General features: G+C 36.1%; 1 protein-coding gene across 2 annotated transcripts in view; it reads left to right on the forward strand.

Annotated features, from left to right (window-relative positions):
- KCTD1 (potassium channel tetramerization domain containing 1) overlaps positions 1 to 23182 on the forward strand; it is a 126641-nt gene that overhangs the window by 55263 nt on the left and 48196 nt on the right. For both annotated transcript variants that reach the window (XM_074201709.1, XM_074201708.1), the window contains exon 2: positions 8669 to 8847. In XM_074201709.1, coding sequence (XP_074057810.1) covers positions 8684 to 8847 — 164 coding nt within the window. In that variant the 5' untranslated portion in view covers positions 8669 to 8683. The remainder of the gene's footprint in view (positions 1 to 8668; positions 8848 to 23182) is intronic.

The raw sequence follows: 23182 nt of genomic DNA on the forward strand, positions 1-23182 counted from the left end.
TTTGTAATCTTTTCTGTAAAATATCAATAACGCTTGCACTACTTATCAACACAGAGTGGTGGTTCTCTCTCTCTCTCTCTCTCTCTCTAAAACAATTTTATTTTTTGTTATGTTTTAAGTTCTGAACTTTCTCCCTTCCTCACACCCCAAATCAAGAAAGGTCACCCTTTGGCATACACACATATATAATGATGTATATATATGTAAAATTATATTATGTGTATTTCTATTTAATCAGTTTTTTCGTTCGTCCTTTGTAGTTGATTGTAGTATTCATAATACTCAGAATAGCTTTGTTGTTCACATTGGTCTTCAAACAACATTGCTGTTACTCTATACAATGTTCTCTTGGTTCTGCTAACACGGAGTGGTTGTAATGAAAACACTTTGTAAACCTGTAAAGTGCTATTTCTATAAATGTTATTACAAATATTATTAATGGGTGGTACTATCCTAGTGCTCTAGTCTCCACTGAGATGTGTGGGGCTCTGCCTCTACAGTAAATGAGCCCAAGACTGCTATGGTTTCTAAGTTCTTTTGATCTTTTTTTGTTAGCCTCCTCCCTTGTTGTCATGGCACCAAACAGGCAGACACCTTTGTGTCTGAAGTATAGTCATGGAGTAAAAGAACAAGTAGACTTGATATACTTGGCCCCAGAAGACAAAACAGAACCAATGGAAGGAGGTTGTTACTGGTATGAATATTGCAACTAAGAAATTTTTTTGAACACTTAGAACTGCCCAAAAATGGAATTGGCCTCAGGCCTAGGGAGAGAAAAGTTTCCTAAAACAGAAAGTCTTCAAGTGGAGGCAGGAGGATCAGTAGTTAGGACTATTTTATTTTATTTTGGTCTCTCAGTTTTTAATTTTAGTTTTTCCAATTACATGTAAAGATAGTTTCCAACATGGATTTTTTGTAAGACCTTGAATTCCACATTTTTCTGGCTTCCTCTCTCTTCCCTTCCCCCTCCCCATGACAGTGAGTAATCTGGTATATATTGTATATGTACAGTTTTGTTTAACACATTTCCATATTAGTCATGTTGTGAAACAAGAATCAGAACAAAAGGGGAAAAACATGAGAGAAAAAATATAAAACTAGTTTTAAAAAGTGAAAATAGTATGCTTTGGTCTGCATTCAGACTCCATAGTTTTTTTACTTTGGATGTGGATAACATTTTTCATCATATGTCTTTTAAAATTGGCTTTGCTCACTATATTGCTGAGAAAAATTAAGTATCGTAATTGATCATCATGCAATGTTGTTGTTAATGTGGACAATGTTCTCTTGGTTCTGCTCACTTTGCCCAGCATAAATTCATGAAAGTCTTTCCAAGTTATTCTGAAATTAGGGCTGTTTTAGAGAGAATTCATGATTTAGGAAGGGATTGAATTTGATGGCCTCTGCACTACCTTTTGATTTTTAAGATTTCTATGATTGTAGATGTTATATCTTACTGTATTTATGGGAAATAAACCCAACTAATAGGGCCTTTTCCCCTTCTCCTTAATTGCTTCTGATATGCTGAAGATAGGAAACTTTGTGACTTAGAATTGTGTATAACCCATTGAGTATCAGTCACTTTCTTGGTGTGGGAATCACCTGCAGCTAACACATCAAGATCTTAGGAATTTAGTGGAAAAGTTGTACCTGAGCCCAAAGTTCAGACAAATTAAATTGTTTGACCATGGTCACACAGTGAATTAAGTGTCAGATGGAATTCAAACCCAGATTTTCCTGACTCCAAGCCCAACACTCTCCATTCTTCTCAGCATATGTCTCAGTGATTGAGTGGACTTTTAAATGACAACTCCTAGAAATGAGATTTAAGGACTTCTGAAATTTGCTTTGACTTCTCTGAAACCTTTCTTGCTTCCTTCTGGTTCTTTTCTATGTTTAAATAAATGGTATTGCTGGTTAACTTATCTCCAAATAAGTGATAGGTTACTGTACTTATACTAAAGGGACTTGGGAAGTTTTTGTTGCTTTCCTTGTATGAAATGTTAGGGAATGATTTTATTTTTCCCCCAGGCATATTCTGCTTAGCTAAAATCATCAGAGAACACTTTTACTTTGTACTTTTATAAGACCTCTTTTAAAATTTGTTGACATTGCAGTTTGTTGTCTTGCTACCACACTAAAGATTTGTGGTAGGTAAAAAAAAAAAGTGCAATATTTCTAAGAATGCCTAAGTGAAAGGTCAGCCAAGACACTTTTACTGCCCCATGGACAGAACATTCCCAAGGGAAATAATACAGTTTTAACCTCCTTGCATGAGCATCCTGGCCTCAGAGAAGGATTTGCATATGTGGATTTGACCATCAGTTAACTAGGAAATTCATTTCACCAAAAGAGCCCTGTTCTTAATCATTCCAAATTACTGAGGTATTGATGATACACTCACAGTATATTTTTACGGATGCCTACCCTAGCTAAATTTTGTGAAAATTGTTTCAATATGTTAATAAAATTTCTCTGTTGAAATGAAAGTCTCAGGACAACTAAAGAGTCAGCTTATTTTCACAGTGAAGTAGTTAGTAGTCCACCATAATAGTGAAACTTGACATGGCATATATCCCCAGCAAATAAAGTCATTACCATTTTCAGCTGAAACTTCATCTCATTTAGTCCTAGGCATTGCTCCCCAGGCTCCCATTTCCATAGTATACAGCAAGGTTAGACTTAGGAACTAGAGTTTTCATCAGATTCATTTGAAAGGTGCCTAAAGCCAAATCCCTTCCAGGATCCTGCCATCAGAAAATCATTAGTATTGGGCAGTTGAGATGAATGTGCAAAACTACAAAGTTTTTTCAATCCCAAATTGTCTGATATATAGAAGTTAAAAAAAAAATAAATTGATCATCCTGACAATCTGTGAATAAAGGAGCAATCAGAAATGAAAATCTCAGGGAAGCTGTTCCCTCCGGAGAGTTGTGGGTTTTTGGTTTTTTGGTTTTTGTTGGGTTTTTTTTTTTGATGGAGATTGTTTTGTTTTTAGCTGGGTTTCTTAGAGCATCCAGGAAATGCAGGCCAAAATTGGGTTCTTCATCCCCTCCTTCCCTCCTTCCCTTACCTCCCCCCCCTTTTTTTTTTTTTACAAAATGTGACATTACAAAGAAAAACAAATGATAATTCATAAAGCAAACACCATTGCTTTTATCAGAGCCATTTTATGACTTTGAGTTCATTTTCATTTTCATCTCAATCCATAATCTCAGCAAAGGTGTAGAGAATGTTTTGTAATAGCCGTACATATTTGAGTTGCATATCAAAGCAGCATTGAGAGGTGGAGTAATGGCATTTAGGGAGCAAAGGACTTGGCATTAAGAACAAATCAAAGTCAAACTTTTATTAAGCACTTATAACTAATTCCAAGTGCTAGTCAACAAGAATATAAAGATAAAATGAGAAACATCTGAAGTTTACCTCTTACTGGGGAAACATATCATTTGTTCAGCTATGTAGATGCAAATTAATTTGAGGAGAGAGAAAATACTGATAGGGAGTCCAGGAAAGATCTCTGGAGAGAAGTGAAGCCTTTAAAGATTCTAACAGATGAAGATAAGGATAGAGTATATGGGATAACCTTCATGAGTCCAAGAGGTAGAATGCTAACTTTGAGAAATGGCAAATCGGCCAGTTTGACTAAAACATAAAGTATGTGAAGGAGAAGGGAAATAATATGAAATTAACCTTGGAAGGTAGATTGGCACCAGATGGGGGAAATCTTTTTATTTATTTATTTTTATTTTTTAGGTTTTTGCAAGGCAAATGGGGTTAAGTGGCTTGCCCAAGGCCACACAGCTAGGTAATTACTAAGTGTCTGAGACTGAATTTGAACCCAGGTACTACTGACTCCAAGGCCAGTGCTTTATCCACTGCACCACCTAGTCACCCCTACGTTAGGGATTTTAACCCTGGAGGTGAAGAGGGGTTATCTGTAAACTTGATAAATGTATTTTAATAGAATTGATTTCCTTTATAATTTAAATGTATATTGTTTTATTCATTTAAGAACATTCTGAGAAGTGGTTCATAGGTTTCATCAGACTGCCAAAAGGGTCTTTGACATACAAAGAAATTGATAACCCCTGGTTTATATATTAAGATGAGTTCTATTTGAGACAAGTTGAATTTGGGATGCCTATGGAACATAGTTCCAAATCCAACCTCAGATACTTAATAGTTTTGTGACTCTAGGCAAGTCACTAAACCCTGTTTGCTGCATTTCCTTATCTGTAAAAGAGTTGAAAAAGGCAATGGCAGGGCAGCTAGGTGGTGCAGTGGATAGAGCACCGGCCCTGGAGTCAGGAGTACCTGAATTCAAATCCTGCCTCAGACACTTAATAATTACCTAGCTGTGTGGCCTTGGGCAAGGCACTTAACCCCATTTGCCTTGCAAGAACCTTAAAAAAAAAAAATGAAAGAAAAAAGAAAAAGGCAATGGCAAACCAGTTCAGTATCTCTACCAAGAAAACCCCAAGTAAGATTAGGAAGAGTTAGACACACCGAAAAAACTCAGCAACAAAACTATAAATGGAACATTCAGATAGAGAGGTGTGTAGCGGTAAGTTAATACTGGAGCTCAGGAAAAAGAGAAGGATAAGAGATACGGATATGGGAGTTATTTCCATGGACGTAAATGAATCACTTAGTATTGATGAAATAACCAAAAAAGACTGAGGAAAGAGGGGGAGAGAGAGACAGAGAGAGAGAAACAGAGAGACAGAGAGACAAGGGAAGAGAAGGAACCTAGGACAGATTCTGTAGTGGGAAACAAAGGAGGTCAAGGAATGGTCAAACAGGAACAGAACCGAGAGAGCAGTCTCTTCCAAGCCAAAGAAGAAAAGAATGTCTTAGAAAACAAAAGGGTTGGGTGTAAGAAGGCATACATTTAACCATCAAGAGATTGTTGGTTACAGTGACCAACCACAATTCCAGAGGACTCATGATGAACATGTTGCCCAGTTCTTGAAAGAACTCTTTTGAAGGACTCAGAATATGGGTTGACATAATTTTGGGGGAGGTAGTTATTATTTTGCTTGGCAATATATTTTTGGGGTGGGGGGACCCAACATGTTTGCAACAGGATTTTATTTTGCTTTTACTTTCTCTGTTAAATAAGGATGAAAATGGGAAGCAGAGGGGAAAGAATGCAGATCTTCATGAAAATAAAATAAAATTGATTTTTTTTTTAAAAAGAGAGAGATTATTGGTAACCTTAGAGAGAGCAGTTTCAACTGAGTAGTGAGGTTTGAAGCCAAATTAAAAGGGATAGAAAATATGAGAAGTGGGGAAGCAGAGATAAGATTAGACAACTTTTTCTAATAATTTGACTATGAAACAGCAGACAGAATTAACATAGCCTGGATAGGTGAAGCAAAAGTTTGTTTTTTTCCTTTTCAGTGTTTTTAAAGGTTTGGGATTAAGGGAAGAGACATAGCTTTGAATTCCAACATCAACTTTTACTAGATGTGTGATCATAAGCAATTTCAACATCTCTGAGTCTTGATAAAGTGCTACATAAATATAATTTTTTAGATCTTAATTCTAATATATTTAACTCAATTCTTTCAGAAGTCACAAGTAGCTTGATTTGAATATTGAGGAATAAATGAATGATTCAAGCAAAGTTTGATAGGAGACTACTGAATGTTCACCCCACACACATTAGAATTTTTTTTAACATAAATTATTGTTCATCTAACCAGGGATTTTCAAAATACTTCAAAATAATGATGATGGTGATAACTAACATTTATATAATGCTCTAAGATTTGTAAAAACGCTTTACAAATATTATCTCATTCCATCCTCACAACCACTTGGGAAGTTTAAATGTTATTATCAGCCTTCCTGCAACATTCCCAAGGGACCCGATAGTAATACCTTTTCCTAGGTATTCCTAGGAGTGAGGAAAAAACTATCAGAAATGTTCTGACCCACTACCAATCTGGCAGAAGTGTGCTTTGAGTTATTTTTTTCTAGTAGTGTTGATGGATCCACATTCTTACTGGCCAGTATAGTCTATATCTTTGGATGATTTTCCTGTTTCAAATGATTTTTGTTCATTCATGCAGCATGGGATGGTAATGGGGATGAGTAGAATGGGAAGACTAGACAAAGGGGAAAAAAAAGTGGGGTAATTAAACCTGTGATTGCCATCAACAGACAGCTGTATGGGCTCCACAAGTCTCTACTGCCAAGGTTGACTTGTAGGGGAAGCAGCCATATACTCTAATTACCTCATTCCCCCATCATGCCTGAAATGTGACCACTGGAGAGTCCACTAGCAAAATACAAGAATCTCTAAGAAGAGTACAATTTTAGGCCTTTTGAGCTGTTATCATTTTAGCCTGGGAGGGACCCAAGTCCTAAAGCATTAGGTCAGAGGATAAAGAGACAAAAGAGAGAGATTAGGGACATAGCAGATGGGAGAAGCCTGGTTTTGCCCCATCAGGATCTGTAGCCAATATGGAACTTACAGGTTAACCTTAGGAATTAGTGCTTTTGGGGGAAGCACTGGTCTAATTTTAGACTTTGAAGCTTCTGTATATGTATGATTTACAGTCTAAATGACATATACCCCAAGAAATCTGGAACCCCTCAGGTGATCTGTTAAGCTTTAAATTCTTCTCCTTCTATCTATACAGTCATTGCAGTGTTATAGCTCCAGTGAATGAGGTCACAGTCTAACTACAATATTAACCCTGCAAATCTGTTCATTTTCTCCTGAGCACCCTCCGGCAGGATATAGAATGTGTCCAATTGAAAAACTATTACAGACTCCATGGTGCTGTGATGTGTTCAGTCGTAACGTGTGTGTGTGTGTGTGTGTGTGTGTGTGTGTGTGTGTGTGTGTTTCTCAACCACAAAATCATTCTCTAAGAGGAAGTAAGGTAGCATATGTTTTATGTTTCCATTTTAAGAAGAAAAAAATTTAAAACATTTTCCAAATGCTATTTTTCTCTTTGTGTTTCTTTTCTTTAGTTGTTTATTTTTACATTTTCTACCAATTTTGTATCTTTGTTTCATATTTCCTCTTAGCCCACCACCTCATTAATTCCTCTTCTTTTACTACTCGTTGGCTCTCTTCAATATAGCATATAGAACACAGATGGTAAACCGTGTGTACAAAAAGCCTAATCACTACTCCAATCATAGGAGAGGCTGAGCATTCTAAGAAGCATGTGTATTCTGCATCATGCCTGGACATGTGGTTAATGCTAAGTATTCCAGCAGTTGTGCCCCAGGTAGTTCCTACAGCAGTTCCAGATCATAAAACATATGATGTTTTGCAAATTTATATTTTATCACACTGCGTTTATGAACAAAAGCAAGATGACTCCCCCCCCAAGATCCCTATCAAAAGTATTTCTTAGTCTTTCATTATACCTTATCACTGTATTTGACCCACATTGTCTGCCTATTCCAAAGAATAGGTTCTTTTAATAGTCTCTTTTATAAGTCTGTGACTGTATTTGTAACTTTTATCTTAAAGAGAGTATACATTAAATACTTTCAACTTATTACTGGAATAGAGACTTGAAGTGCTGGACCCCTTCAACAAATAACTATATGCCAAATACCTAACTTTAGTTTTCTTTGTAATTCGTGCTGTATTTAAAAGCAATGAAAAATATTCAAGAGGCATTTGAGATATTTGTTTCATATACTTGGGAAGGAAGCAACATTTTATGGTCTCAGCAATATTCTTTCTTAATCCCAGCAATCCAGAAATGTTCTGGCTACCAAAACACACTGCCCTGGATCCTGTCTTACAGAAATTAAAGATGTTTATCTTTATGACATTTCATCTATTCCCATGTGACTAAACATTTGATGCATCAGTGTATACTTCTGTTCTTTTGAAGTTTGATTTTCTTAAGAAGTTACATATTTACCCTAGTTACTCACATATGCCCCACAAGGACACATGTGTCATTTGAGATGTAGTCTGTTTTGTTTTTCACAGCAAACATTTTTTCATAATGTCACATGCCAGCACTATTGAAGGTAAAAGACACAAAGAATAAGGTTAGGCAAATAGGCAAAAGAGGCAAAAAAAAAAGTGATATACATTTTGCTAATTTTGCATTTCCTAAGTTGTTGGTTAAAATCACAATCCCTTGGCTTTATTTTCAGACTTTCTTTAAGTGCTCAGAAAGCTTAAGTAGTTCCTTGGACTCCTGACTTGACAAAAAGAAATTCCAGAAAAGAGTCTATATTTATCCATTTTAAATGCATATCAAAGAGAAATCATGGACATTTTTATTTAAGCACTTTTTGTTTTAGGCTTTGATTATCCCCTAATTTAAAGTGATTAGTGATTCTTCATGTGAAGTCACCCATTGTTAAATGTAAGCTAAATTCATTAATATAATGGGTCTGTTTCATGAAATTATTTGAAGTAAATATCAGTTGAGAACAAATCTCTATTGAATATGAAAAATCTTCCTTTTGTCAGTTAAAGCATTTATTTTTCTGTCATTCATTACAGTACAAATGAGAATTGGTGAAATTTTAAAGACTCACCAGCTTTCAGATTTTAACATATAAAGAATGTCAGCTTTAATCATTGACTCGTTCACTATGTTATGTATATTTTCTTTTTTTGCCATTAAATAAAAAGAAAGAAAAATGTCTAAACTTGCTTGTCTCTCCGTAGGACAGTCGGCCCAATATGTCAAGACCTCTGATCACTAGATCCCCTGCATCTCCATTGAACAATCAAGGCATTCCTACTCCAGCACAGCTCACAAAATCCAATGCACCTGTCCACATTGATGTGGGGGGTCACATGTATACCAGCAGCTTGGCCACACTCACCAAATACCCTGAATCAAGGTAATTTGAAAACTGGAAAGTCAGTTAACAAAGTGTATGCATATGGTAATCTAATTGTGTTTCTCATGGTCAGATATAGTGGACCTCCTTCATAATATGGTATTGGGGAAGAGTGTTAATAGCTGCGAAATAGACTCTCTGTGTATTAGCAGATTTTTTTTTTTACTGCATCCAATTTGGTTCCAAGGGCCATGAATTGATCCATAGTCTGTCCAAATCTATATTCTGATGATCTATGTTTTGATGGAGTTCTATTGTATTTAGCTTTTATAAAGAACTTCATATTTAATGTATTTCCAAAGGAATATTATTTCTCTTATTTTCCTTCCTTCAGTCCTCTCTAAGACACAATCCCTTATAAATCTTTATACTTCTAGAGTCAGGTAGTTAGTTCATTAATATAGTAAGGAACCAGATTGCAAAGTGGAAAGGGTGATACAGTATTTTTCCAGCGAGGGAGGATTTTTCAGGACACCCTGCAGACATCCTGGAACACAAGGCAATCTTGCAAAATGGTTACAGATCTTGAACAGCTCAAGCAAAAGAAGTATTTGCAGGAGAAGGGTTGGGTTAAATCTGGCACTGTAAATGCTTGTGGGATTCCCCCCACCCCCACCCCCCAGCTCTAATGGAATCACAAAGAAGGGATTCACTTTTGCTCTGGGCCATCCACTCATGGTCTTACTGACCACTCTGGCTCTCTGCTCTGCTTCTTCAGAACAACAGCTCTTTGCTAGTCCTGTTGGTTGAAGAGTAGGAATGAGCTGACATGGGGCTTCCTATTTCTTTCCTCTTTCTGTTCCTACTCAGCGAGAATAACAAGAAGTTGTCTGGTTTCAAAAGATTTCTTAAGACAGTAGGGGAATGATTCTTTTTTTTTTAAAAAGGGGCCATCTAGTCTCACAGCCATCATGGAAACTTGACTGAGTCCCTGACATAATCTTTGGTATGTCTGTTTATAAATGTGTAATTATCATAGCAGTCATTTAATAGTTTTATTGACTGAGTACTTTTTCCCTGGAGCACAAAACTATATGCTGTGATCTCTTACCATTGTCATGATTATATTTTTGTACATGTAAATACTTGTGTCCAGGAAAGAAAATTTATTACATACTTCAACTAATGAAAAGATCAGTTCTTCTGTTACAGATAAATACTGAATACCAGTGAGAGAATAAAAGACCCCATTATTAAATGTGTCCAAAAAACATGCATTTTCTAAGCTCTAGCAAGAAAAACTGGTATAGTCTATAGTAGTAGCCCTTTCCTTGGGTTTGTTTTTTTTTTAAATTATTGATATATGTTACATTAATGATCACATGTTTATATATAACATGAAAACAGTTTCCTTCTGATCCTTATTGTTTTTTAATTGGTTACAATTTTTTCAACTGATTAACCTCCTATAAGCTAATTTGCTCTTGGAGAAGATCACTCCTACCCCTTAGTTTTCTTTGGCACTGGTGAAAAATTGGAGTTTTTATTGTTGGTTTTGTTTTGTTTGTTTTGCCACTTCCAGAATTATTAAATATTTTTAAATAGCATTGTTATTCCTCTGGTGTCTTTTCTGAAGGTCTGTAGCTTCACCAAACCAGTCACTGGTTTATGAATGCTCTCAAGAGTTCTTAATCTCTTACTTAACTACTCTGCCAAGTTTTACTACCATCTACAAGAAGGTGACACACTTGATCCAGAGTGGCCACTGTGACTCAAAGACATTTTGATCTGCTAAACAACTTTATCAGTTCGATTGGAAAAGATTAGGAGGATGTGTAGACATCTTTTCCCAATCTTTCTCCAGTTTTTTTCTACCTTGACACAGTAGGACCCATCATATCAGCATCTGAGTTATCCTTCTTTCATTCCTCCTTGCCTTGCCATCTAGTTCATTGCTAATCTCTGCTATTTTTTCTCTTTCAGGTTGTCTACTAGTACCAAATAGCTTCCTTATCTTCCTTGTTTTTAAAAACAATTTTAAATAATTATTATTAGTAATAATGAACATCGATACAGTCAACCAAGTTTATATTGCAACTAATGTGTTTAAATAAATGAAATTCATCCGATAAATTATATAACTTAGCTTTCACTCCCAGAATACTTTGTGCATTCATTCCTATTCATTTTTCCTTATATATGCTCCTAGTTAGTGTGTACTCTGCTGCCCTGATTCTTTTGTTTCTTTTATATCATTTCATAAAGGCCTTTATACATTTTCCTTATATTGCTCATATTTTCTCATCTTAATTGTAGCATAGTATCCTATTACATTGATGTACCACAATTTATTTAATCATTCCCTGAGTGTTGTTCACTTAGGTTGATTTTTTTTTAGAAGGCAAATAATGCTATTGTAAACATCTTTGAAGAGATTGCTAATTTAAACAAACACAGGGTATATTCCAACCTTGAAGTTAGTATTTTTGTAACTTTTTCCTGCATATCACCAAAATATTTTCAAAAAGATTCTACAAGTTTACAATTTTGCCAGCAATGCATAACTTTTTTCTCTATAACAGCACAAAGCAATAGTTTCAGGGTTTTTAATGATTTTTGTCATTTGGCAGGTAGCTCATACTTATTAGTTTGTAGCTTTTATTATTAATGAAGCTGTACATTTTTTCATTTCTTTTTTATAATAGTATTTTTATAATTACATATATCATTTTAAACATTCATTTTTGTAAGATTTGAATTCCAGAATTTTCTTCATTCCTTCCTTCCCCCAAAATAGCAAATAATCTGATATAGGCATACATTCACAATCATGATAAACATACTTCTATATTAGTCATGTTGTGAAAGAAGAATCAGTATATAAGGGGAAAAACAATGAGAAAGAAAAAAAATTTAAAAATGCTTCAGTCTGTATTCAGACTCCATAGTTCTTTCTCTGGATATAGATGGCATTTTTCCATCGCAGGTCTTTTGGAATTCTCTTGCTGAGAAGAGCTAAGTCTATCATAGTTTATCATCACACAGTGTTACTGTTACTGTGGACAGTACTCTCCTGGTTCTGCTCATGTCACTCAGCATCAGTCCATGTAAGTCCAGGTTTTTCTGAAATCTGCCTGCTTATTCCTTTTAGTACAATAATTCCATTGTTCAGCCATTCCCTATTTGATGGGCATTCTCTCAATTTCCAGTTCTTAGCCACCATAAAAGAAGCTGTTTTAAATATTTTTGTACATGTGGGTCCTTTCCCTTTTTCTTTATGGCTTTCTTAAATGAGTGGGGAAGGAAGAACATACTTGGAAAATGATTTGATGTCAAAACAAAAATATCAGTGAACATAAGAAAAAAATTTAACTCAGTAATCCTTGGAGAGGTCTTTTAATCTCCCACTTTAGAATCACAGGGTCTTAGCATATATAGTCTGTGGAATACAAAACCCCATAAGATCATCCCTCCAAGCATCTTTTTTTCTCTAGTGTAAGTCCATGTCCACTGAAAAATGGGATTCACTAATTTATTTTTTTTATTAAGGATTTTATTTTGAGTTTTACAATTTTTCCCCCAATCTTACTTCCCTCCCCACCCCCACAGAAAGCAATTTGTCAGTCTTTACATTGTTTCCATGGTGTACATTGATACAAATTGAATGTGATGAGAGAGAAATCACATCCTTAAGGAAGAAGCATAAAGTATAAGAGATAACAAGATCAGACAATAAGATATCTGGTTTTTTCCCCTAAATTAAAGGGAATAGGCCTTGAACTTTGTTCAGACTCCACAGTTCTTTCTCTGGATATAGATAGTATTCTCCATTGCAGATAGCCCCAAATTGTCTTTGGTTGTTGCACTGATGGAACGAGCAAGTCCATCAAGGTTGAACATCACTCCCATGTTGCCGTTAGGGTGTACAGTATTTTTCTGGTTCTGCTCATCTCACTCAGCATCAGTTCATGCAAATCCCTGAATTCCCGTCCTTCCTGGTTTCTAACAGAACAATATGTTCCATGGCATACGTATACCACAGTCTGTTAAGCCATTCCCCAATTGAAGGACATTTACTTAATTTCCAATTCTTTGCCACTACAAACAGGGCTGCTATGAATATTTTTATACAAGTGATGTTTTTACGCTTTTTCATAATCTCTTCACCCTTTTTCATAATCTCTTTAGGGTATAGACCCAGTAGTGGTATTGCTGGATCAAAGGGTATGAACATTTTTGTTGCCCTTTGGGCATAGTTCCAAATTTCTCTCCAGAAGGGTTGGATGAGTTCACAGCTCCACCAACAGTGTATTAGTATCCCAGATTTCCCACAACCCTTCCAACAATGATCATTATTCTTTCTGGTCATATTGGCCAGTCTGAGAGGTGTGAGGTGGTACCTCAGAGAAGCTTTACTTTTCATTTCTCTAAAAATTAATGATTTAGAGCAATTTTTCATATGACTATGGATTGCTTTGATCTCATCTGTAAATTGCCTTTGCATATGCTTTGACCATTTGTCCACTGGGAAATGGCTTTTTTTTTAATATGACTCAGTTCTCTGTATATTTTAGAAATGAGTCCTTTGTCAGTAACATTAATTGTAAAGAGTGTTTCCCAGTTTACTACATTTCTTTTGATCTTGGTTACAGTGGTTTTATCTGTGCAAAAGCTTTTTAATTTAATATAATCGAAATCATCTAGTTTGTTTTTTAGTGATGTTCTCCAACTCTTCCTTAGTCATAAACTGCTTCCCTTTCCATAGATCTGACAGGTATACTACTCCTTGATCTTCTAGTTTGCTTATAACACTGTTTTTTATGTCTAAATCCTATATCCATTTGGATCATGGTATAGGGTGTGAGATGTTGGTCTAATCTAAGTTTCTTCCATACTAACTTCCAATTTCCCCAGAAGTTTTCATCAAAGAGAGAGTTTTTATCCCAATAGCTGGACTCCTTAGGTTTATCAAACCACAGATTACAATAATCATTTCCTGCTGTTGCACCTAGTCTAGTCTATTCCACTGGTCCACCACTCTATTTTTTTTAAGATTTTTTTTTTAGAGTTTTAAAGGCAATGGGGTTAAGTGGCTTGCCCAAGGCCACATGGCTAGGTAATTATTAAGTGTCTGAGGTTGGATTTGAACCCAGGTACTCATGACTCCAAGGCCTGTGCTCTATCCACTGTGCCACCTAGCCGCCCCTCCACCACTCTATTTCTTAGCCAATACCAGATAGTTTTAATGACTGATACATGATAATATAATTTTAGATTGGGTAGGACTAAACCCCCTTCTTTTGCACTTTTTTTCATTGACTCCCTGGAAAAAAGGAAATAACACTGTCTCTTCATGTTGATTGACCAGACACATCTACTGTAGATCAGGTTCCTTATTTTTCTTTATTCCTACAGTGATAATCTTATTCTAGGCAAGATGTTTTATGTCTTGCCTCTGCTTCTGGATTTCTTGCCTCCACATTCCATCAATCAATCAATCAATCAATATATATTTAAGTTTTGGGGATGCAAAAAAGGAAAATACAATCCCTATCTTCAAGGAGCTTATGGGGGAGACAATATGTACATACACACACACACACACACACACACACACACACACAAACACATACACACATACACACACATGATAAATAGGAAATAATTAGCCAAGGGAAGGCACTAGAATTAAAAGGAGTTGGGAAAAGCTTCCTGTAGAATGTAGGATTTAAATTAGAACTGAAAGAAAACCAGGAAAGTCAGTAATCAGATTAGAGGAGAGTGTGCATTCCAGATATGGGGGACAGCCAGAAAAGATGCCCTGAGTAGAGAGAGCAAGCATCTTGTTTGTGGAATAGCCAGCAGGCCAGTGTCACTGGATAGAAGAGTACATGTTTGTTTATTATAATTGACACAATTATCTTTTCTACCCATCATTCTTTATTCTAATTCTTTTCATGAATGATTTACAGTTCTAGCTTCTCCTCCAGACTGTACCATAAAGGGTTGCTGGGTTCTAAGAATCAATACCATCTAAAACAAATCATTTTTAAGTATGCTTGTAGCACTGTTTCCAGTTCTTTACAAAATGCTTTTGAGCCAAAACTGGTATACATCCATAAAGTTGCTATAAACAACTGAATGTTGAATTGCCTACTCTAGATTTTTTCTTTTTCTTTTTCTTTAGTTTTTAGTTTTTGTAAGGCAATGGGGTTAAGTGACTTGCCCAAGGCCACACAGCTAGGTAATTTTTAAGTGTTTAAGACCAGATTTGAACTCAGGTTCTCCTGACTCCAGGGCCGGTGCTCTATCCACTGCACCACCTAGCCACCCCTACTCTAGATTTTTTTAAAGATTTGAATATTCCTTTCAGAGATCATTTATTGAAATTAAGCATAAAGTTTTTGAGAATTAAAGATACTGTTTGTAGTTAACTCTCTGGTCTTGTTCTCCTCTCCCTACTTAAGGAAAATGATTAGTTTAGCATGAATATACAAAGGCATCATCACCTGTGAAAAACTTAGCTTGTTTTTTCAACAAGAACTTTACAGTTGAATGACTGAAACTACAGTCCCTTTGGATAAATTACTTTTTGTGCCCTTTAGCTTTTAAAAACCCTTCACAACCTCACCTGATCCTACCATTTCATCATAGATTATTCTCCTTTCTATACTCTACTAACCTTCATGCCATTCCTTTCACACAATACTCTATCATCCCTTTCTGGCCTTTGTACTGGCTGACCCCTTTACCTAGAATATATTCCTACCTCACCTTTAACTCTTAGATTCCTTTCTTTCCTTCAAAACTCTGTTCAGTGTTTCTTGATTTTTCCCAACTCTTAAAACCCTTCCCCCTCACCTGTCCAAAACAAAAAATCTCACAAGACCCTCTTGTATGCATTTTATATATTGTTTCTTTGGTAAACTGTAAACTTCTCAAGGTCAGGGTTTGTTTCTTTGTCTTTGTATCTCCAATGCCTTACCTAGTACCTAGCAAATTAAAGGTGCTAATTAAAATGAACTGAAGCAATAATAAAGGTAACTATAGACTCCAAATATGACTGTCTTTCCTAACCATTTTAATTAGAAAGTAAAATAATTATTTGATTGTGTTTTCTATGAAAATCAGTTAACCAAATTCACGCCTTCATTTTATAGATGAAGAAAAAGATCCAAGTTCACACAGCTGAACAATAACAGTTCCAGAATTAAAAGTGTTCTAGATGATGGAGGATTCATGTTCTAATTCCAGCTTTGCCTCTCATTCTCTGTGACCTCAAACAAGTCATTTCACTTTTCTTGGAACCAGTTTTTTCCTCTCTAAATTGAGGACCTAGGTGACCTCTGAGATCTCTTCCAGCTCTAAATCTATGATCTTGTGAATTAAGGTCTCCCAAATCCAATGTCCTTTTCATTATACTAGGCAACCTCTTTTATTCTGAGCTTCAGACTCAGAACATCTTCCATAGCCCATGGATCCTTTTCTCTGTTCATCCTCTAAACATCTGCCTTTCTTTCATTTCAGAGCCCTAGCAGAAGAACTTTTTCTTGTTTTTTGTCCTCTAAGTACAAAGGGAAGGTGAGCTTGATGTGGTTAAAAGAATATAATCTTTTAGCAAACACAAGATCCCAGAAGAATAAAATGTTCCTGCAAACTTTAAAAAAAAATTATTTTGGCTCTTTTTGCAAATTTAAAAAATCTTCAAAGAATTTTCACTGTCTTGTATATTCTTAAATTTCCAAGACATCATCCATCTAACTCTGCCACTGTCCTTCTCAGAAAAGTATAATGCCATCCTGTTGCCTCTAGGATAAATTAAGAGCCCCTGGGCCTTAATAGCCCTTCACAATCTGACTCCCTGCTCCTTTTTTTTTGTTTGTTTGTTTGTTTTTTTGGAAAGATTTTTATTTATTTTGAGCTTTACAATTTTCCCCCATTCTTGCTTCCCTCCCCCCCACCCCACCCCCAATTAAGGCAGTCTGTTAGTCTTTACATTGTTCTATGGTATACATTGATCTCAGTTGAATGTGATGACAAAGAAATCATATCCTTAAGGAAGAAAAATAAAGTGTGAGATGGTAAAATTACATAAGACAATGGGGGTTTTTCCCCTAATTTGAAGGTAATAGTCTTTGGGCTTTGTTCAAAGTCCATAATTCTTTCTCTGGATACAGATGGTATTGTCCAATTGCAGATAGCCCAAAATTGTCTCTGGTTGTTGCACTGATGGAATGAGCAAGTCCATCAAGGTTGATCATCACCCCCATGTTGCTATTAGGGTGTACAGTGTTTTTCTGGTTCTGCTCATCTCACTCAGCATCAGTTCATGCAAATCCTTCCAGGCTTCCCTGAATTCCCATCCCTCCTGGGTTCTAATGGAACAGTTGTGTTCTATGACATACATATACCACAGTTTGTTAAGCCATTCCCCAATTGAAGGACATTCACTTAATTTCCAATTCTTTGCCATCACAAACAGGGCTGCTATAATATTTTTGTACAAGTGATGTTTTTACCCTTTTTCTTCATCTCTTCAGGGTATAGACCCAGTAGTGGTATTGCTGGATCAAAGGGTATGTACATATTTGTTGCCCTTTGGGCTTAATTCCAAATTGCTTTCCAGAAAGGTTCGATGAGTTCACAGCTCCACTAACAATGTATTAGTGTCCCAGATTTCCCACATCCCTTCTAACAATGATCATTGTCCTTTCTGGTCATATTGGCCAGTCTGAGAGGTGTGAGGTGGCATCTCAGAGATGTTTTAATTTGAATTTATCTAATAATTAGTGATTTAGAGTAATTTTTATATGATTATGGATTGCTTTGATTTCCTAATCTGTAAATTGACTTTGCATATCCTTTGACCATTTGTCAAATGGGGAATGGCTTGTCCCTACTCCTTTTCCTTAATACATATCACTCGCCTTCACATACTGTAGCCTAATTCAGCTACCAACTCTTTCTAAATTTAGCTATCTATCTCTCATCCCTGGACCTTTGTTTTTGAAATGTCCTCCCTCCTCACCTCCACCTTGTCAGCATTGCCAGCTTCCCTGACATTCAGCTCAAGTGGTTCCTTTCACATGAAGCCCACCCCTATTCCCAGGTACTGTGTGTTCACCTCCTGATGTTTACCTTCAGATTATTCACTTGTTACTATGGTAGAACCTCCCAGTTTTCCAAGGGAAGAAACTTTTACATTTGTCTTTCTCTTCACTGTATCTTGCATATGGTAAATGTTTGATAAATAATTGTAGAATTTAATTATTTTTAAAAAATTATTTTTTCTGTCCAAATCTGTAATTTCATTGCTGTAAGAACTTCACAGTGAGGAAAGGAAAACCCTTCTCCCAATTCAGATCAGCACTTGTTCTTCCATTTGTCTTAGACTATGACATTGCTTAGGGCACTGGGAAATTTAAAAGTCTTGTCAGAAGTGGGGATTTTATTCCTGTTTTCTTGCCTCCAAGGCCAACTCTCTCTGTTTCCTGGGCTGTACTGCCTCTCATACATGTGTGGGTTTTTGCAAACTGGCTTCAGACGAGACAAAATGTTTCACCAGATAAATATAAGTCTCAGCCTTTTTTTTAGTCACTACTTCAAGCTCTAACTTCATGGTCATTTCATCAAAAAAAAAATATCCATTTTTAACATGTACTAACCAAGGTCACGGTAGTTCTGTGTTGCTAGCTTTGTGGGATCTCACCCCACCCCCCACCCCCCACCCCCAGCCAATTGCAATAGCTAGCTGAGTTTTATCTTTTATTTGGAATCCTGGGTTGATATCTCAAGTTGTTATTAACCTTCAGTCTCAGTTGATATAATTAAAAAGTATACAAATGAACTGAAGAAATAATGGGTAGTTACATAATAATCTTACTTAAATTTTTTAAATATTAGAACGTGAAATAGTTGTTTCTTGCTGTGTCATATTAAGAATTGATCTTGGGGCAGCTAGGTGGCGCAGTTGGTAAAGCACCGGCCCTGGAGTCAGGAGTACCTGTGTTCAAATCTGGTCTCAGACACTTAATAATTGCCTAGCTGTGTGGCTCTGGGCAAGCCACTTAACCCCATTTGCCTTGCAAAAACCAAAAAAAAAAAAAATTAAAAAATTTTAAAAAATCAAGAATTGACCTTACTGGAGGAGTCAAAAAGTCTCAGGTTTTTATTTACTTATAAATTTTTAAAAAATAAAATTGTAGTATAACTGATTTGATGACCTGTGACATTGGAAAAAATGTCCATATGGAAAAAATGTTAAACACATATATACACAGAGCTACAAATATATAAATTGACAGAAAAATACAAATCTCAAGATTATATGACATCCTTTGTCAACTATTTTCATTATAAATGGTAATATGTAATCTGATCCCTCTTTTGTTGACTATTTGGCACTTTCCATTGTTACTCTAAAATATATCCTGGGCAATATATTACATGATCATGAAGAAGATAATTTCTCTTTTCAAAAAAAAAAAGAGAATTTAAATTTGTGTTCAAATTAAGACTCTCCTGTATGACCTTTCCTCCAATGTCAATGAGAGCAATGTTAATTCCAGTTGTGTTTATGGTTTCTATGCTGTATTCTTAAAAACAACAAACAAACTAGGCAATGGACTGATCCTGCTAATTAACTGAAATGGTCAGATGATAACTGTTCAGTTATTAACAATCAAGGCTGAATGACCTAGGAGTAAAAGACTGGATCTCAAGTTACCAATCCCTTGAGCCATCCAACCTCACTGCTTCATAAAACTTTTGTATAGGACATGAGTAAACTCCCACATAAGTAGATTATGCTAAATGGGGCTCTTCTAAATAGCAGTGAAGTTACTAAGCATACAGGCATATGTGTGTAATTGCAAAACTAAATTGATTCAGCTTCCAGCATTGAAGTCAACACCCATGGCCACCCAACGGGTATGCGCTTGGAGCTTTCGGATACAGATGCCAAGATATGGAATAGATGCTTTTGCCAGCAACTGACTGCTTTCTGGCTAAGTTACAGACGGATGTGTTGGGCATTGTAGGGTGTGTGTGTGTGTATAATTGTGTTTAAGGGAAAGACTTGTAGTATATATAGTCTGACAATGATTAAATTTATAATGTTTGGATTCTTTGTGACTATTTTGTGCCAGATTAGGGAATTTTCTTAACCTTGTGTGGGCTCAATAATTCTCTACTTTGGCTTTTTTAGAGATAGAGACTAGGAACTTCCAGGGGAAGGAAAACATCCCTGCCAGTGCAGATTGGCATCTTCTCTCTGCAATTTAAGAGAATTTCCTAGAATATTTTGAGATCACAGGACTTGCCCCAGGTCAAAAATCAAGTGTGCAGGAGTGATGGGTCTTAAACCTAGGTCTTATCCATTTTTGAAGCTGGCCCACTGATCCACCATACTACACTGTCTTTCTCTTTGCATTATGATTTTATTATTTAAACAATATAAAAGTGGCTAAAATGTTGTGCCCTGAAACTTACATATTCCCAGATCTTAATAAACACAGTTAAGAGAAGGTTCCACATAGAGGCAGCTAGTTGGCCCAGTGGATAGAGCACCGGCCCTGGAGTTAGGAGTACCTGAGTTCAAATCCAGCCTCAAACACTTAATATTTGCCTAGCTGTGTGACCTTGGACAAGTCACTTAACCCCACTGCCTTCCAAAAAACAAAAAAGAGAAGTTCACAGAGCCGAATTTTCCCAGCATTACCTATGCACTGTTCCTTCTACCTTGCTTTTGTAATCTTCACATCAGACTAGATAAGGGTACATTTTCTTTTGGTCAGTGCTTCACTTTTTTGGGGGGGGGCTTTTTCTTTTATATTATTATTACAATAATCTTGTGAGAATGAACATAAACCCTCCTCCCCCCAAAAAAGATAGAGAAACTTTAAAAATAGTGAGAGAGAAAGAAAAAATGTACTTCAGTCTGTTCAGATTCCAACAGCTCTGTCTCTGGGATGAGTTGCCTTCTTTATCATAAGTCCACCAGAGAAGTTGCTTCACAGTTGCTATTACTAGCTATATTTCCCTCTACTCTATTCCTCTCTACTTTCATTTATTCTGTTCTCTCTCTCTCCTTTCACCCTGTCCTTGCCCAGAAGTGTGTTGTATCTGAGTACCTTCTCCCACAATCTTCCTGCTCTTCTATCACCTTTCCCTCACCACATTCCCCCTTATCCTAAGCATTTCCTCTCATTTTTCCCCTAGGGTAAGATAGACTTCTATATTCTATTGAATGTATATGTTATTTCCTCTCTGAGTCTTTTCTGATGAGAATGAAGGTTCACTCATTCCCCCTCTCCTTCCTCTGTTCCACTCCATTGCAAAAGCTTTATCCTTTTTTTTAAGATTTATTTATTTTGAATTTTACAATTTTCCCCCTAATCTTGCTTCTCTCCCCCCACCTCCCACAGATGACAGTCTGTTAGTCTTTACATTGTTTCCATGGTATACATTGATCTAAGTCGAATGTGATAAGAGAGAAATCATATCTTTAAGGAAGGAAAAATAAAGAATGATAGAAAAATTACCTAAGAAGATAACGGGTTTTTTTTTAAATTAAAGGTAATAGTCTTTGGTCTTTCTTCAAACTCCACAATTCTTTCTCTGGATACAGATAGTATTCTCCATCGCAGATACCCCAAAATTGTCCTTGATTATTGTGCTGATGGAATGAGCAAGTCCATCAAGGTTGATTATCACCCACTTGTTGCTGTTAGGGTGTACAATGTTCTGGTTCTGCTCATCTCATTCAGCATCAGTTCATGCAAATCCTTCCAGGCTTCCCTGAATTCCCATCCCCCCTGGTTTCTAATAGAACTATAGTGTTCCATAATGTACATATACTACAATTTGTTCAGCCATTCCCCAGTTGATGGACATTCACTTAATTTTCAATTCTTTTCCACCACAAATAGGACTGCTATGAATATTTTTTGTACAAGTGATGTTTTTACCCCTTTTTCATGATCTCTTCAGGGTATTGCTGGATCCAAGGGTATGCACATTTTTATCGCCTTTTGCAAAAGCTTTATCTTGACTCTTATCTTATCTTGAAATATCTTAGCCCCTTCTTCCTCTCCTTTCCCTTCCTCCCAGTACTTTCCTTTATCACCCATTGAATCCATTTTATTACTATATTATACCATTATATTCAGTTCCTTCCTGTGCCTTGTCTTCAAATAGGCTCCTTCTAATTGCTCTTATGAATGAGAAAGTTCCTATGAGTTATCAGTATCTTCTTAACCATGCAGGAATGCTAACAGTTCAACATCATTAAGTTCCTCTTAGTTAGTCCTTGTTCACCCCCTCTATGCTTCACCTGAGTCCTGTCCTTGGAGATCAAATTCAGCTCTAGTTGTTTTAATAGGAATGTTTGAAAGTCCCTATTTCATTGAAAGTCCATCTTTTCCCCTGAAAGAGGATGTTCAGTTTTATTGGGCAGTTGATTCTTGGTTGTGAACAAGATCTTTTGCCTTCCAGAATATCATATTCTAAGCCTTATGAGCCCTTAATGTAGACCCTGCCAAATCCTGTGTAATCCTGACTATAGAACCATAGTAGTTGAATTATTTGTTTCTGGCAGCTTTTGGTATTTTCTCTTTGACTTGGGAGTTTTGGAATTTGGCTATAATATTTCTGGGAGTTTTTCTTTTGAGATCTCTTTCAGGAAGTGATCAGCAAATTCCCTCAATTTCTATTTTACCCTCTGCTTCTAGAATCTCAGGGCAATTTTTCTTGAAAAAAAAAAATGAAGTCTAGGCTCTTCCTGGTTGTGATTTTCAGGTAGCCCAATAATTTTAAAATTATCTCTTCTGGATCTGTTTCCTAAGTCAGTTGTTTTTCCAGTGAGATATTTCACATTTTCTTCTAATTTTTGGTTCTTTTGGTATGGTGTTATTTCTTCCTAATTTCTCACAAAATCATCAGCTTCCTTTAGTTCCATTCTACATTTGAAGGAGTTGTTTTCTTCAGAGAATTTTTTTTTATCTCTTTTTCTAGCTGGCCAATTCTGTTTTTTAACTCATTCTTCTCATTTGCCTTTTGTGTTGCTTTTTCCCCACTTGGCCCAAATTGGTTTTTAACATTTTATTTTCTTCAGTATTTTTTTGGATTTCTTTCACCAAGCTGCTGACTTGGTTCTCAGGATTTATCTGCATCACTCTCATGTCTCCTCCCAACTTTTTCCTCCTACCTCCCTCAATTGCTTTTCAAAGTCTTTTTTGAGCTCATCCACAGTCTGAGCCCATTTTCTGTTTCTCTTGGAGGTTTTTGGATACAGAAGTTTTGACTTTGATAGCTTCTGAATATGTTTTGATCCTCCATGGGACCAAAGTAATTTTCTATGGTCAGATTCTTATTTTTCTATTGTTTACTCATTTCC

Source organism: Macrotis lagotis, chromosome X, assembly GCF_037893015.1.
Source record: "Macrotis lagotis isolate mMagLag1 chromosome X, bilby.v1.9.chrom.fasta, whole genome shotgun sequence".
In the NCBI taxonomy this organism is placed as follows: Eukaryota; Metazoa; Chordata; class Mammalia; order Peramelemorphia; family Peramelidae; genus Macrotis; species Macrotis lagotis.